This window comes from Festucalex cinctus, chromosome 6 (genome assembly GCF_051991245.1).
Source record: "Festucalex cinctus isolate MCC-2025b chromosome 6, RoL_Fcin_1.0, whole genome shotgun sequence".
NCBI classification, from domain to species: Eukaryota; Metazoa; Chordata; class Actinopteri; order Syngnathiformes; family Syngnathidae; genus Festucalex; species Festucalex cinctus.
Window position 1 is genome coordinate 28,354,173 of NC_135416.1, and position 17,886 is coordinate 28,372,058.

The 17,886-nt window shown below is 35.9% G+C and overlaps 2 protein-coding genes across 3 annotated transcripts in view; one reads left to right on the forward strand and one right to left on the reverse strand.

The window, feature by feature from the left end:
• Positions 1-2,904: 2,904 nt before the first annotated feature.
• LOC144021412 (uncharacterized) overlaps positions 2,905-17,886 on the reverse strand; it is a 299,125-nt gene continuing 284,143 nt past the window's right edge. The window contains exon 6 of the mRNA XM_077525672.1: positions 2,905-3,123. Within this exon, the coding sequence (XP_077381798.1) occupies positions 3,073-3,123 (51 nt within the window). The 3' untranslated portion in view covers positions 2,905-3,072. The remainder of the gene's footprint in view (positions 3,124-17,886) is intronic.
• Positions 3,354-17,570, forward strand: LOC144021410 (uncharacterized). Of its 2 annotated transcripts, XM_077525667.1 has the most exons (5): positions 4,720-4,901; positions 7,973-8,293; positions 8,620-8,715; positions 8,794-8,892; positions 8,966-17,570. In XM_077525667.1, exons 1-5 carry the CDS (start codon positions 4,727-4,729, stop codon positions 9,259-9,261), a joined length of 987 nt encoding a protein of 328 aa, XP_077381793.1. In that variant the 5' UTR covers positions 4,720-4,726; the 3' UTR covers positions 9,262-17,570. The 2 variants fall into 2 exon arrangements, 1 of the variants encoding a protein (XP_077381793.1); XR_013284132.1 differs by lacking the exon at positions 4,720-4,901 and adding an exon at positions 3,354-3,600 and having other exon boundaries at positions 8,620-8,892.

The following is a 17,886-nucleotide window of genomic DNA, read 5'->3' on the forward strand; positions in this document are numbered from 1 at the left end:
TATTGTAGTTTGTACATAAAATATGTTTCATAGTCCTCCTGCATCGGTTTTCATTTTGAATTCAACAATAAAGCTCATTTTTTTTCGAGTCTTCTCAAATGTACCTTTCAAAATTAAGCAATGGTGTTCCAACTGGCAAATTCTCTCACAGCCTGCAAAATCTGTTCAATTAAATCTAGACAATTTTCTGTCATGTAGACAACTATCATACATAATGGGTATCGCTGGAGCCAATATTTTGTTGTTTGATTATAATGTTGCCTTTTACACTAATTAGAAAGACAATTGTGTCACCTAGTGGGCAATTAGCGTGCAAGTCATTATAATGTGCATTCAGCCTCAGTTTGGTGAGGAAACTGTCATCCGCGCCTGCATATGGTTTTTGTTTGATTTATTGACAACAGTTTGTTTTGATATATAAAAATGTTTTCGTATGACGACCCTGTGCACATAAGCCTACACCTGAACGCAGCAGTCAGCAAAATGAACACAACGGAATGAGACGCGAAGACTTAAATCATCTAAAAATACAGAAATTCATGCAAATCGTTTGTGGGAGCGCGTTGGCATATTGTCCTCTGAAGTATTAATGTGGCTCTATAGTTGGCCTTATTTTTTCTTGACTAGTAGACTAAGGCAACAATGTGCTGTGGGTGCCCATTTCAGCCATCAAAACAGCATACCGATGTTACAATCAGCCGTCAGAACAGCATGCTCGTGTTAAAACTAACTATACATTTGCTTCTTTGGTAGCTCTAGTGTTTTTAATATGCATCTGTGTTTAGCCTAATTGCAGTGTATTATTATCATTTACGGGATCGTCATAACGTAGGAATGTTATTCTGACTACGTATGCTAGCACGATAGAGGCAGCTGTCAGATCTGCATACGGGTATGCTCAGACACGGCGCTCCACATACACTGATCACGCACTGCGCGTAAGGCACCAACTGCCTAAGGGGGCACCAAAAACCAAATCAAGCCCGTAAAAATAATCATATTAGTAATTATAATATCAGTGTTTAATATTTAAAATAAAAGCTTGTAAAGCATGTTAATAAATACAAATAATAACGTAGCATTATTTACTCGACGAGCAGTATCGCTGGTCTACGTTTGTGCCCCCCCTCCCCTAGTAGTTTGTTCCTTCGTATTAGGGAAAGGGGGGGGGGGGGGGGGCACTTTTGCTCCAACGAAGCAAACTACTAGGGAAAGGGGGAGGGGGGGGGGGTGCACTTTATGCTTCAATCGCAAATTTGGCAGAAGTTTATTCTTGGATATCTGGACATGTCATCAAAAAGGCATCACGAATTGGGAGCAGAAAAGAGGAAAAGAAAAAACAATGAGATGATGCTCGCACTTGCAGGTATGACAATTTGTTTATTTTGTAGCAGCTACGTTTACATGACCACAGTTAGCAAAAAAAAACCAAAACAAAAACACTCCAAACCGCCGCAGTGGAATGGTTGTGACCAGCACGTTCATTATACGGTATGTTAAATGGAATGTGACGAGACAATATTGTTTAATATGGAACGACCAAGAGTGGCATGTACTGGTGAAAGTGTAATTTGAAAATAATAATAATAATCATATTAAGGCTAAGTAGATTTCCTAATTTCATATTCATAGTTTTAACATTATGTCCAGAATTTTTACATAGTGCCCTATCAGTCCTTCTCTAAAAAGGTAGATTATTAAAATTTTCATGTACCTGTGTTTTAAATATAGGCCTGCACAATACCATAATCCTAATCAATTTAGAAAATGTTTGTACCATGGTTGGTTCAAAACCATATTTCATTGTAGAATCCCCAAATATTGTCTTGTATTTCTGAATACAGGATCAATGCTTCAATATGGTCAAGGAGCATTTCATACCCTAACATAAATGCAAAAATTGCACAAAAGCTGTCATATGATGACCTGATAGCCGATTTTGCAGCCCAGAAATGGAGACATGTGCCTCTGTAGGGCCTCTACTAACTTGCTTGCACTTTGTTTATTTCCAGATGTTTATTTGTCAATAGTAGTGGCATTGAGTTTTATTTTAATTCATTTAGCTTTATTTATTTCAGTATTTGGTGTCATTGTTAGTTTTAGAAAAACTTATTATTTATCACTTATTTTTGTGAACATTTTTAAAACTTCAATATTGACACTTAAAAGTAGGGCTGGGTATCTATTCAGATTTCCAGAATCGATTTAATTCGATTCACAAGGGCCCGATTCAATTCATGATTCACAACGATTTTCGATTCAATTGAGGAATTCATGCAGCACATATTTTAGACAGTCAAAAGTACCAATGCTGCAAAGAGTAGAAACTTCTTGCTCTAATTTAATGCATTAGTAAGAATATGAATATTTACATGAGGAATTGAATCCATTGCAGTTACATTAATCTGTTTCATTTAACATGGCCTGATAAAAAACAATAAATAATAATTTAAATCAATTACAACCACAGCACAGGCTGTGTAAATAAATTGACAAAAATTGGGGGGTCGATATATTGATACATGGTTTTATGTATCTATATTGGGATATGAAAAGGTGCATCGATATGATAGAGATATATCGATATTTCAAACCCACCCCTACTTACAAGTTATTTTGTTTAATAAAGTTGACAAATACTCAGATCAGTTCATTTCCACCAAGGGAGGGGTGATGGGGTGTGCGGACGGAGTGTTGGGGGGTGGGGCACCACAAAACATTTCTGCTTAGGGCACCAAAATAGCTAGCGCCGGCCCTGGGTATGCTGATCCGACGAGGTATGCTGATCCGACAGAACACCGGTGTTCTGTCGGATCAGCATACCGACGAGGTATACATTTGAGAAGACTCGAAAAAAAAAGAGCTTTATTGTTGAATTCAAAATGAAAACCGATGCAGGAGGACTATGAAACATATTTTATGTACAAACTACAATACACGTTGCCAGTTTGCTAAAAGTACAAAAACATGAAGTGACAAAAACTACACATCCTACGTCTCATAAGATTTCAAACTACGATGGCTGTAGCAAGTCAGCAATTTAAGTTGCATTTTTTTTTACACTTAAAAACGTTATTCTGCACATTCAGCATGTGTCCACCGCAGACAGAATTCACATTGCACCTTAAAATAAGAAGAAAAAACACACATTAGTGAAGCCCCAAAATTGTTTTTGAATTAGTACAAGCGGACCCGTCGCCATGGGCGGGCCTTGGGGGTCCGTGCCCGCCCTGTCAGTCAGCCGTGGCCGCCCTAGCAAGAGTCACGTAAACTTGCACCTTCTGTTTTAAGTAAAGCATGGCGTGCCAGCCAACCACATACCTCCTTTCAATTTGGCTGTGATTGACAACTAAGCGAGCCAATGACAATCAGGATCAGGAGGGATGGGGTGGGGTGGGGGGAGACGTGCGCTCTGCAGACGTGCCTTAGCCAAATCTACTTCCGGGTAGATAGTGTGCATTTGCCGGCTGGCGCTGGGACAAAGACTGAGCAGTGAGCACGTCGTGCCGCTTTAATGGAAGCCACCAAATGCCAAAACTCGATCCAGGATGACACAGTTGACATCAATGGGAATCCTGAGTCCACTGGTTACGTTTACAAGTGAGTGTCAAACTTTTATTTTAATTAGTCAAGCCACACAGCACGGATGAATTGTAGCAATACACAGTACAGACCCAAGCAGTCACACATACACAACAACAACTAAGGAGCATAAAATTATTTATCACTAAAGCAGTTGCAGTACAATGTGAGTTGAATTCTCTTTTTTTATTGCCAAGTTTGTTCATGTTGATGACTGTCACTAAGTTCTAATTAAAAAAACAGCACTTTACACATCCTTTTGGATTGATATTCTGCTTAGTTTTTCACTGAACCCATATGTTGTTTCTGTATATCATCGACATAACTCAACCTTATTTTTAAAACATCCATTGCTGCATACAAAGTGCTGTGCATGGAATAGAAATTAGTCTTTTAGTAGACATAAGTGAAATAAAATAACACAAAATAAAATTAATTAGAGTAAATATAAGTAGATAAGTATACACGCAAATAAAATACTAAAAAAAAAAAATCGGTATAAGTATAGAAATAAAATAACACAAAATACAGAAGGCACCATAAAAAAAGTAAAATGATGTGAAGTCTCATGCTGAGTCAAAGATCAAAGAATAGAGATGTCTGGCAAAAATGAAAGGAAATTTTGTCCATATCGTACAGCCCGAATCCAACACGCAAATGAAGGCAACTGCAAGCCAATTCCAGATAGAAGGGGCTGGGTCACAGAGTCATTCATTCGGACATAGTTGTTTACAGAAGTGAAGAGTGGATTTGTTTCAAATGAACTTTTGAACTACACATTTTTTTTCAGTTTGTCTTTTAGATTTCAGAACGAACTGCCGCTTTTAAGTAAGTATTTCTGAACACTTTTGCAGTTGTCATAATGCCGCTGTTCAACCTGATGAACATTAGATTTAGGTTGATAAAGTGTGCAAAACAAGGTAATGCCCCCCTACAATTTCTTTCTGGTGACGGGTCTGAGTACAAGCATCTAACTGTCACTGTGCCATAATAATAACGCACAGTGATCCACGACGCTAACTGCAGAACAAAACTTACTCTCTGCATAAAATACTTTCACTATATAAAATAATTACAAAACGAAGTAAAATGCAGTTCTAAATAATGAGTTATTCCATACTTTTACTTACTTGTCAGCCGAGGTATGCTGCTCCAACGAGTTCGACAGTGTGATGATGTAATTGCCTACTGCGCATGCGTAGTGCGTGCGCAGATGTGTGAGGTATGCTACTTCGACGGATATGCTGGTTTGTCGGAACACCGGCACCAAAAGCAAGTGACGGTTCCACTCCTCCACCTAGAGCCCGGTGCATACTCTGGTAAAGCTAGCCGCCTTTTTTTTTGACGTAGTCAGCCTCACTTCATTTAATCTGTTCGCCCTTTTCTAGGATTTACTGTAGTGTGCGCGAAAAGGGCGCTGGCACGGAGAACGACATCCGCTGGTACGGAGAACGACATTCGGTTTACAAAATAAAAGATCAGTTTTCAAAACTAAAATTGAATTCAAACGCAGTTTAAAATGTTTGTTTATTATTATTATTATTATTATTATTATTAATTATTATTATTATTAACAGTTGTTTCACTATAACACAGTACCAATTCACGTTTCACTGGGAATGCACTCTTGTGGGGTGATCTTGAGCAATAACATTGATATGTACAATATTAAGTTCATTTAAAATGAAGGAACGTTTTTTGTTTTTTTTTGCTTTTATTCAGTCCAAAATCAACAAACATCCAAAACCAACTGAGCACACAGAACCGTGCTGTCGAACCAGACAATAACAAAAAAGAAAGAGGACAAGAAAAAAAAAAGGTCTAATCAGACAGAACAAAAAGAGGTATGTGTCATAGAGCAGACATGCCACTATGAGCCAGGACTATTTTTGGGGTCAATAGGTCACATGACCAAGAAGCTACCCTTCGGCATTATTGTGACCCGTTTTGGGCTTTTTGATGGTTCTGACCAAGTCATTTCAAAATAAGATAATGCCCAGGGGTTGCTAATATTTACAAAAAAATTTTTTAAAAATAAGTGGAGGTCTAATATGAAAAAAATAAAAGGTGTGCATCATATATCAGACATGCCACTATGATGCAGCATTGATTTGGGGTCATTAGATCACATGGCCTGGAAGCTATTGAGCTCAAAAGCTAATATATACAGAAAAAAATTGTTAAAAATAAGTGGAGGTCTAAAACGAAAAAAATAAAAAAAGGTGTGCATCATCTATCAGACAGGCCACTATGATGCAGCATTGATTTGGGGTCAATAGGTCACATGGCCTGGGAGCTATTGAGCTCAAAAGCTAATATTTACAGAAAAAAAAAAATATATATATATATAAAATATGTGGATGTCTAAAATAAAAAATTAAAAGGTGGGCATCATCATTCAGAAATGCCAATATGATGCAGCACTGATTTGGGGTCAAATCAGTTGGGGTTGTTTGGGGTCTTCACATGGCCTTGAAGCTATTGAGTTCAAAGCTAATATTTACTAAGAGACTCCAAAAGAAAATTATGGTCAACAGTGTGGAAAGAGAGAGGTAATAGCTGGTTATTTAGTCCGTCGCGATCAAAACGATGATTTACGACCTGATTCGCTTTGATGTCCTTTGATGTCCTTTGATGACGTAGGATGAAACGATAAAAATGATCGATCGGAGGTCAAGAGGTCACGATCAAAGGCCTGTTATGATGTAGGATGAAAGGGGACGATAAAAATGATGGATCGGAGGTCAATAGGTCACGATCAAAGACTTTTTTTTTGTTTTTGATGTAGGAAAAAACGATAAAAATAATAGAATTTCAAAGAGAGACGTGCGCCTGTATGTGCCTGTGTGTTCCTGTGCAACATGTGGAAGAGGGGAGGGGTGGTGGTGGTGGGAAGGAAATGGCCGGCGTGGAGGAGGGCACGTCCGGCTGGCTGGCTACATTTCCTGTGCAGCATGATGAGAAATGAATCGACCGTGATAACCCTCTAGGGTGGGAAGAGACCTCCCGTAGATTATAGAGTACCGCTTTTGATAAAAATGTAAGAAGCGCCGTGGTAGGCCGATATGATTGATTTATCCCAAGAGAGAGGAATTGGGGGTGTCAAGGTCAAAAGATCTTTGTAATATTTTAAAAAGGAGCTGTGACTTACCTCTTTGTACGCCGCATATGGTCAGGAAAGCGATAGAAAAACAAAAAATAGGTGGGGGTGACGATTGTTTTATGTCTTTAGACTTTGGGGCGATGAGGATGAGCTTTTTTTTTTTTTTTTCCTTCCAGATGTTAAAAAACATATGCGCGCGCGCATATACACAGACTCAATAACAGACTTATATTGGAATAAGATGTATGAATAAAATAATAAAAAAAGAATGACGAAGGCTCGACTCTTTCTTTTTTTTTAAAAAAAGAAAAAAAATATGTAGGAGGGGCTTTTCGATACAGACATTTTTGTAAGAGTGAATTTGACGTGAACACATTCATACCTTGAGGTCTGGAGATAGAGAGACGGGCGAATCATGATTATGGAAAGTTTTGTGACATTACAAGTGAGACATGTTTTAAAACCAAGAATTGACAGAGTGAGGGATGAACATGCTCTGGATGCGTGAATGAGGGGGGCGGGGCTTCAATTGACACGAGGAAGGGAGAGAGGAGGAGGGGAGGGGTGAATGGGGTTTCAGATGGCAGGAGGAAGACAGAGTGAGAGATGAGTTTAAAAAAAAAAAATAATTGTGTATTAAACGTTGTCATGAGGGTTTGTATTGTTAAACAATGTTTGATATCAATGAAACGATGGATGATGATATAGGGGCGTTAATCGATTTCTATTTTATTAAATAGGTAGAAAGTAACTTATTTTTTAAAACAAAGTATACCCCCTAAAATAATTTACGACCATGTGTCTTTACCGCCTCTTTTTAGAATGTTTTTTTCGAGGCACTTCCAACCCTTACACAGATAGGCATTTTTACAGACCTCTAAAGACCCCTAAAGATTCATCTCTGATTGCAGGATGGCTGAAGGTAACTTCTAATTTTTATAAAATATTAGGATGGAGATCTGAGGGATTATAACAAATTGTAAATATATTTTATTGAAACTTTAGTAACCGCTGATATAGTTTATAGACTGTATGAGTTTTATATATTTTTTTTATAGAATCTAATATATAATGCTGTCTTCTAAAACTATTTAGTTATTGGAGTGGGTGATATCTATAGTCCTGGCGATCTTGGTGAGAGTTATCTTCTCTTCTCTTTTATATTTATAATGTCTATATTTTATTATAGTTTGTTTTTTGTTTTTTGTTTTTTAGACGATATATTACGAAGGGAGACGGAGGCCATTTACGAAAAGACCATTAAATCTATACACTATATGAATACAGGTGAAAGACCACTAGAGGGGGCTACTCCAAGGATTGGTTCTCGTTTGAACCGTGTAAACGCATACGAGGAAGAGCCAAGCACATGTGGCATTACCAAGACGATTCCGGACGAAGTTCAAGCCTCCTTAAATAGCCCTAGCGTGAATCTGCCTGAAAATCAACGAGAAAAGATACACGGAGCGTCGGCCACGGGGGAGCGAGGCCCGGAACGACAGATATCCGCTATCGAAGATATTTCCGATGCGGAAGTTCAGCAAATAATACCATCGCTGACCGCCGGACAAGCTAGGATAAGCGTTATTCGACGTAATACATCGTGCGGTAAGTTAATATTATATAAGATTTAACTTTATGTATAGTTAAGAAAAGTTTATAATATATTTTTATAATCTTTAAACTAATACTAGAATACGTGGCGGGGGTATAGAACTACAACCCCCAAGTGGTATAGGGTTGCGAGATGGCGGAAGACTGCATTTCCCAAAAGGCTTCGCGGTGATAGAGCGGGCGTGGGTGTATGTGTTTTTTTTAAATGAAACGCTAAGTGAAACTAGAGTATCTTAAACGTTTGTTTTTAAATTATATTATAACGATAGTATATTTTATGTCTGTGAGAGTTTTTTTTTTAAAAGTCTTTTTATATTCAGATTACGAATCGAGGAGGGGAAGGAGGAGGAGAAGATCCCGATCTTCAGATAGTAGTGCCGAACGTGGAAGGCGAACCCACCCCTCATTTAACAACGGTAATATTAATGGGATATTTTATAGATTTTGAAATTAAAGTTTTTTTTTTTGTTTTTTTTAAATGTGTATATATGTAGGTAGAGATTTGACACGGAGGCGGGGGCGGAGAAGGAGGTCTAGATCTTCAGATCGCGGTGCTGAACGTGGAAGGAGACCCTCACCTTCGGTCATCAACGGTAATATTAATGGGATATTTTATATATTTTGAAATTAAAGTCTTTAAAAAAAAAAAAAAATGTGTCTATATAGGTAGAAGCAGAAGGAGGTCTAGATCTTCAGACAGCTGTACCGAACGGGGAAGGCAATCCCGACGTGCGGATGATAGCGATGCTAGTAGCGGGGTGACAAGGAGACGACGGAGATTCAGCCCTGCATTCTACGAACGTGCGGACGGCAGCGACATCTACCGAGGGGTGTCAAGGAGACGTCGGAGATTTAGCCCTGCATTCTACGATGACAACGGACGCGTAAGGAGGCGGGGTGTCTATGAGGCTAAGACGATGAAACTTAAACATATTATATGTGATCTTCTTGAATATGTGTAATATACTGTTTTAAACCTCCTCAAATATTAAACGGTAAACCTTTTTTTTTTTTTTTTTTTTTAAATGGAAGACTATAACATCGGATCGCAACGTCGTGAGGGGAATTTCAATGATAATATAAGGGGTGAGATGGATCATTTTCAAAAATTTTCCGACCCTCTAGAATCTATGCTATCCCTCCTCGATCGTCCTATTTTAAACCCTAATGATAATTTAATGCTTCAAACGTTAAACCTAGGGGATGAATTAGCATTATCGCCGCCCCCATTTACACAAAATAGTATACAAACGATACCATGTATTGATGATGATGAAAATATTGAACGAGTAACCTATCATTTAATGCTTCAAACGTTAAACCTAGGGGATGAATTAGCATTATCACCAACCCCATTTACACAAAATAGTATACAAACGATACTATGTAATGATAATGAAAATATTGAACGAGTAACCGGTCATTTGATGCTTCAAACGTTAAACCTAGGGGATGAATTAGCATTATCGCCGCCCCCATTTACGCAAAATAGTATACAAACGATACTATATAATGATGATGAAAATATTGAACGAGTAACAATACCTCCTCATGAAATGCTACAAATTTATGATGAAATGACATCAAACAGTCACGTTTTACCATCTGTATCACAATATCCGATAGGCAATATCGCTCAAGAGGGGGGTGGGGGTATTGTTAGAAGGCCCTTATTTAATAATATAGAATTTCGTAGACGTTTATATTCACCCACCCCCGACGGACCCCGTGATTTTGCAGATTTCTATTTAAATATTGATGATAATTTGAACGAGATAATCAACGAGGTTCTTAGGTCTACCGTAGAAGGGGACGTCATTCAGACGGAGCTTATAAGCGATAATAGAAATATAAATTGTCTTTTACATCGTACAAATAATCCAGATATTGTTGTAAATGAGGTTTATAATTTACTAGAAAAACTCGTACAATCTAACGGCGAAAACCTAACGAATAATAATATAGAAATTATATTTCAAATTGTTTCCAATATGCGTGGCGGGTCTAAACGAAAACTGCTACAATCTACAAACGGTGAAATTCTAAGAAAAAAGAAGAAACACATGTACGTAACGTTCAATAAAGATAACAAGGTGTGTTTTGCCCTGGCGATAGCATACTTATTAGATGAAACATTAACGACGGATCAAGCGAATCAAAGGGCTGTCTTTTTACACGAAAGCGTCGGTCTAAGCTGTCAAACGGCCGTTAGTCTATCGGACGTACATAAATTCGAATCATTTATTAAACGCAAGATTGTAGTCTTGTATAGAAATGATAGCTGTAAACCATTATCTTTTTTTGAAACTCAATATCCGAAATCAGAGGATGCTTTGTTTGTGATTTTGTTGGGGGAGCATTTTTACGGAATAAAACGAATCGAAGGTTTTATCGGAAATACATATTTCTGCAGACACTGCTACAAAGGGCACGAAAACTGGAATACTCATAACTGCGCTGGGCATTGTAATATATGTCTTAATTCATTACCTTTTATTATTTTTTTGAACATATAAACAGATGAACAGCAGAAATAAAACAGAAAACAACAACAATCAAAAGAGAAGAAAATCCCAATAAAATAATCATTCAATCAATCATAACTTACATGTTCAAAAGGGAGTAGGAAGAAGTTAAAAACTTATCTAGTCCTACCCCTTTTACTCAATATATTTAAACTTATTTCATTATTAATACAATTTTAATTTACTAATTATTTAAAAAAAATAATAATAATAATAATAAATGATATATATAATCCAAGTTATATATATATATATATACATATATACATACATACACACATATATATATATATATATACATATATACATACATACATATACACACATATACACAAGTGCACTTAACATATTCACATTTACCAAAAACATATATACATAAATTTACTAAACATATACCATAATACCTATCTAGATCATTTACACATACTCACATGTACATTTTTCATATTCTGGTCTGACATAGATAATTTTTTTGAACTTTACTTTTAAACATTTTTTTAAACTCCAGCATTGAGTCACAATTTTTCAGAGCAATTTCCAAATGATTCCACAGATCAACACCTTTTACAGATACACACCTTTGCTTAATATTTGTTCTTGTTTTGGGTTTTTTGTACACACTTGTACCCCTTATATTATAAGGACTGTGTCTAATTTCAAATAACTTCTGAGTACTGTGGCAGAGTAAATTGTTATAAACTTTATACATTATTTGTGCTATTTTAAAATCCACCAAGTCATAAAATTTCATTGCATTTAATTTAATAAATAGTGGATGTGTTGGTTCTGTATATTTTGATCCATTAATAATTCTTATAGCTTTCTTTTGCAATTTGAAAACGGTGTTAGTATTTGTTTTATATGCCATTCCCCATAATTCCACACAATAGGTCAAATATGGTAATAATAGTGAACTATATAATATATATAATGATTTCATGTTTAAAACATCCTTACTTTTATAGAGTATCCCTATGATTTTTGACATTTTCCTTTTAACAGTTTCTATGTGTGGCTTCCAACATAATTTATCATCGATAATAACTCCAAGGAATTTATTTTCATTCACCCTTTCTATTTCAATTGAATTCACCATAATTTTAACTTGATGAGTGATTTGTCTAGTGCCAAAAACTATGAACTTGGTTTTATTTAAATTCAATGATAATTTATTTACATCAAACCATTTTTTTATTATATTCAATTCATACTCCACAGTAGTCAGAAGCTGCTTCAGGTTTTCTCCTGAACAATAGAAAGTTGTATCATCAGCAAATAAGACACTTTTCAATATTTTTGAGACATAGCAAATATCATTTATGTACAGTATAAATAATTTAGGGCCAAGCACAGACCCTTGGGGAACTCCATGAGTGATCTTCATGTGTTCTGATTGTACATTATTAAACTGCACATACTGATATCTATTTTCCAAATAACTTTTCATCCACTTATAAGCTAAACCTCTTATTCCATATTTATTTAATTTATTCATTAATATAGAATGATCTATAGTATCAAAAGCTTTTTTTAAATCCATAAAAATCCCAACAGTAAATTTTTTATTATCTATTTCGGTAGATATTGCTTCTACAAGCTCCATGACTGCCATTGAGGTGGTCCGTTTTTCTCTAAACCCATATTGGGTTTCACTTAAGAGCTTATGTTTCTCAATAAAATTATCCAATCTATATGAAAATAATTTTTCTAGAATTTTTGAGAACTGTGGCAACAATGATATTGGTCTGTAGTTATTAAACGTGTGTCTTTCTCCACTTTTATGAACAGGAATGACTTTGGCTATCTTCATTTTTGATGGAAATATACCAGTTTTAAATGATAAATTACAAATATATGTAAAAGGTTGTACAATATATTTCATAATACTTTTAACTAATGTCATATCAATGTTAAGACAGTCAGTAGACTTTTTATTTTTTAATGTTTTCACAACATTTAATACTTCTATATCATTAACATCATTAAGAAACATTGTGGATGAATTATTTACAATGTTCTTATCTATTTCACGTTTGTTTCTTGGCTCTGGGATTTTGTTTGCCAAGTTACTGCCCACGTTAACTAGATATTCATTAAAATTATTAGCTATGTCAGAAATTTCATCAATTACCATATCGTTATCTTTTATAAAATATTGTGGAAAATTTGTTTTTTTAGAACTTTTTTTAATTACATGATTTAGTGTTTTCCATATTTCTTGTGTATTGCTTTTATTCTGTTCTAATAATTCATGGTAATAATCTTTCTTTCTTATTCGAATAATATTTGCTAATTTATTTTTATAGATCTTGTACTTTGTTTCAGCTTCCACAGTTCTCAATTTAATAAATCTTTTATATAAATTATTTTTCTTTTTGCATGCATTCTGTATTCCCTTCGTCATCCATGTCTTATTTGGACCTTTATACTTTCTTGTAATTTTAATTGATGGACAATGTTTATTATATAAAGAAATAATGGTTGACTGAAATTCACTATATGCAATATCAGGATCGTTATTTGAATAAACCTCAGACCAGTTGTGTTTCTCTAAATCCAACTTAAAGGCAGCCATGGAGCGTGTTGTTCTTACTCTAGTTTCAAATGTGTAAGTAGTCGGCTTCATTTTTTTATCAAAATAATCATAAAAAATTGCAAAGATCGGGAGGTGATCACTTATATCGTTAATAAGGAGTCCACTTTCTATTTTAAGGTCAATTTTATTTATGAATATATTATCAATTAGTGTAGCTGTATCGATTGTTATTCTACTAGGTTTTATAATAACAGGAAATAAACTATTACTATACATCATATTTATAAAATCAGTTGTCTTCTGATGTCCATTAGGATTTAATAAATCAATGTTAAAATCACCACACAATATTCGCAATTTTTTATCATTTGTATAACTAAGGATATCTGTTAACTTATCGTTAAATGTATCAAGACATGATCCTGGTGTCCTATATATACAACTTATAATTACGTTTGATATATTTTTTATGTGAACTTCAATAGTTACACATTCCATTACATTATCCACAGTAGTAGTTAGATGTTCAATTTTACTACATTTGAAAACCTTATCAACATATATTGCAACTCCTCCTCCCCTTCGGTTTTCCCTATTCATTGTAAACAATTCATATCCTTCCATTTCTATATCGCTTATTTTCTCATTATCAAGCCATGTCTCTGATATGGCTATAATTTGGAATTTATTTATTTTACTCAAGCATTTTTTAATTTCTGTAAAGTTTTTATATAGACTTCTACTATTAAAATGTATGATTGAGAATGCACGAAAATCCTTACTTACATTTACATTGAATTGCTCATCAGTGTGGTACTCGCAGGCAAGGTCATAGTTGTTACTACATAAAAATTTATCTGGATCAATGCCATTTTCTGGATCAGATGTCTTATGTTCCGTATAATCAAATATTTGTAATTTTTTTGTGTTTGGGTATAGATTTTCCATTCTAGTATTTGTCAACTTTTCGTCATCAAGTGTACTGTGTCTTCCTTCATTTTATTGATGAGTTGTGTTGGTGCAAGTGTCTGGGTGTGCTTGTACGGGGATGAATTATAAGCTTGTCGTATTTTAGGTAGGCAATATCTCCTCTTTCCCGTGCTGCTTTCATTTCTGGTATAAGTTCTTTCCGTTTTTTTCGAACAATATCAGTAAAATCCTCATTTATGTATATGTTTGTGCCCATTATGTAAACAACAGCCGATAAAACTTATCTATTGCCAAGATTGCAATAAAACTTGTTTAAATAACGACTGTTATGTTAAACATAAAAAGCTGAAGGAAACGGGTAAGAGTAATTGCGACACGTACAAAAAATGTCTTAAATGCGGATTTTCTATGTACCATAAATTAAACGATAATTCTTCAAAACATGTTTGTCCTCCAACCCGCTGCGTGGTGTGTGAGGAGATCCTGTCGGATAATGACGATCCTCATGAATGCTTTATGCCGACTTTAAAACAGGTCCCCGCGTGTAAAATAATAATCTACTATGATTTTGAAACTTATATAGATCAGGACGGAAACCATAAAGCATACTTAGTCTGTACAAAATCGGGAGTTTTCGAAAAAAATTGGAAAGGGACAGATTGCGTTGAACGATTTATTGACTATTTTAGAAATCCGCGTTTTAAGAACTCGACCTTTATCGCTCATAATGCTAGAGCCTTTGATTCATACATCTTAATTAACAAAATGATCGAGTTGGCTATTACCCCCGAAATTATTATGCAAGGTAGCAAAATTATCTGTTTTACAGATGTACATTACAAACTACGATATATCGATTCAATAGCTTTTCTTAGTATGGTCCTTAATAAAATGCCTACTTCTATGGGGTTTGAGGATCAAATGAAGGGGTACTTCCCCCACTCATTCAGTTCCCTAAAGCATTTAGATTATGTAGGCGTTTATCCAGACCCAAAATATTATGGTATAGAGCGCATGACAACCTCCCAAAGATCAGAATTTTTAAAATGGTACGAGAAAGCGTCTAAAGGCGTCTTTAATTTCGCGGAGGAATCTTTAATGTACTGCAAAAACGATGTAAAAATTTTAGAGATGGGCTGTGAGCGATTTAGGGAGGAGTTTTTAAATAGTACGGGTGTAGACCCTTTTAACGCTGTAACAATCGCGTCGGCGTGTATGAAGGTTTTCAGAACTAAATTTCGACTTCCTAAAACTCTAGCGATTAGTCCGTCAGATCATTATAATCAAAGGGTTAAGACATTCTCGCGCGACTCGATCCAATATCTAATGTGGATAATGCATAGTCAAAATATAGACATAAGAAACGCTTTAAACGGAGGCGAAGTTAAGATCGGCCAATATTATGTTGATGGTTATGCAAATATAAACGGTAAGGCCTGGGTATTTGAATACCTCGGATGTTTTTATCACGGATGTCATGAATGTTTTGACCCTGCCAAGATTTGTCCGATGACTAAGAAACCTTTCGCAGAAAAATTAGAAGCGTGTGAAAAGAAAATGCGCAATCTGATTTACAAACACGACGTACATCTTACTGTTATGCGCGAACACGTATGGAAGGAAATGAAGCGTTCCGATCCTGAGATAAGAGAGTTCTTGCGTAATTCAAAATTCCCTGAACCTCTTGTAGCACGCGACGGGCTTTTTGGGGGGAGAACAAACGCCTTTGTTTTGCGTTATACAGCCGCGGATAACGAGCGCGTTTTGTACGTGGATGTTACTTCTTTGTACCCTTTTGTTAATAGCACCTGTTCATACCCTCTGGGTCATCCTCGCATTATTTATAAAGATTTTGGAGATCCGAGGCAATACTTTGGTTTTATCAAAGCCACAGTCAACCCGCCGAGAGGGCTATACTTTCCGGTACTGCCCTATAAATCTACTAAAGGTAAATTAATGTTTACACTATGTCGCACCTGCGCAGAAATAAATAATCAAAAAAGCGAATGTAAGCATAACGATGAGCAAAGAGCGCTGTCGGGCGTGTGGGTGAGTTTCGAATTTATCAAAGCGCTCGATTTAGGGTACACAGTGTCACAAATTGACGAAGTATGGCATTTTGATAAGACGAGTAATGACATTTTTAAACAATATATGCACACTTTTCTCAAGGGAAAACAGGAGGCTTCCGGCTTTCCCTCTCACGTCATCGGTGAAGAGGATAAACAGCAGTATATCGCCGACTATCACAAAAATCAGGGTATTCAACTTGAAGCTACTAAAATAGCATTTAATCCGGCAAAAAGACAGGTGTCTAAATTATGTATGAACTCTCTCTGGGGCAAATGCGGACAGCGTGACAATTTAAATAAAACAGAAATTGTTAATAATTCTGATCGTTTTTTCAATCTATTATTTTCGGGGGTGTACGAAGTTAAGTTTTTCCATTTCCTCAATGACCGAGTCTCACTGATACAGTACAATTACAACCAAAACTGTCAAATACCTTCTGCCAAGTCAGCTAATATTTTTGTGGCATGCATGACCACTGCGTACGCTCGCATGTTAATGTACACGTATCTAGAAAAGCTACAAGCTAGAGTATTATATACAGATACAGATAGTCTAATCTATTCGGTAAAAGAGGATGAGGACGTGCTTCCTACAGGCGATTTACTCGGGCAATTGACGGATGAACTTTGCGGCGATAGTATCCAAGAATTTGTCTCAACAGGACCAAAGAGCTACGCGTACAGAACCCGGGATAGCGGGAAAACTGTAATGAAGGTAAAAGGTATCACCCAAAATGTCGACGCGTGTCAACGCATTAATTTTGACAGCGTCAAGGATTTGGTGGAGGGATACATTAGTTCCGAGGGGGCGCGGTCAGATGTTATCACCACCCCCCAATTCAACATTGTACGTAATAAGAAGGGGTTTCATCTGAGAAACAGCTCATTTATGAAAAAGTTCAAAGTGGTGTACGACAAACGACGTCTGCTATCCGATGGTTATACTCTTCCATTCGGTTATTAAAGCGATATTGTGTTTTATTTGAGGAGGAGGAAAGAAAAAAAAAAAAAAAAAATGGAAATGACCAAGTTGATTTTGATCCGAGATTGCAAATTCCATTCTCATGTTTAATTGCTGGCCCAAGCGGGTGCGGGAAGACTTTTTTTGTGAAAAGTGTTTTGGAAAATTGTGAACATGTGATGCAAAGATCCCCTGAGAATATTGTATTTTTTTTTTTCATCTAACCAAACGATGTATGATGACCTTGCAAAAGTGAATAAAAAGATTAAATTTGTGCGTGATTTGCCCGAGTCGTTTGATGATGAGAATCTGTTTCCCAGCCATCAGAGTCATCTGATTATCCTCGACGATCTCATCTTCCAGGCATCCGACAATCCCGAGGTGGTAAAAATATTTACACAGTATAGACATCATAAAGATATGAGCGTTATGTTGTTGACGCAAAACATTTTCCATCAAGGCAAATACAGTAGAACAATCAGCCTCAATACCAATTATATGGTATTGTTTAAAAATCCTCGTGATAAATTACAAGCTAGTATACTGGCTAATCAAATATTCCC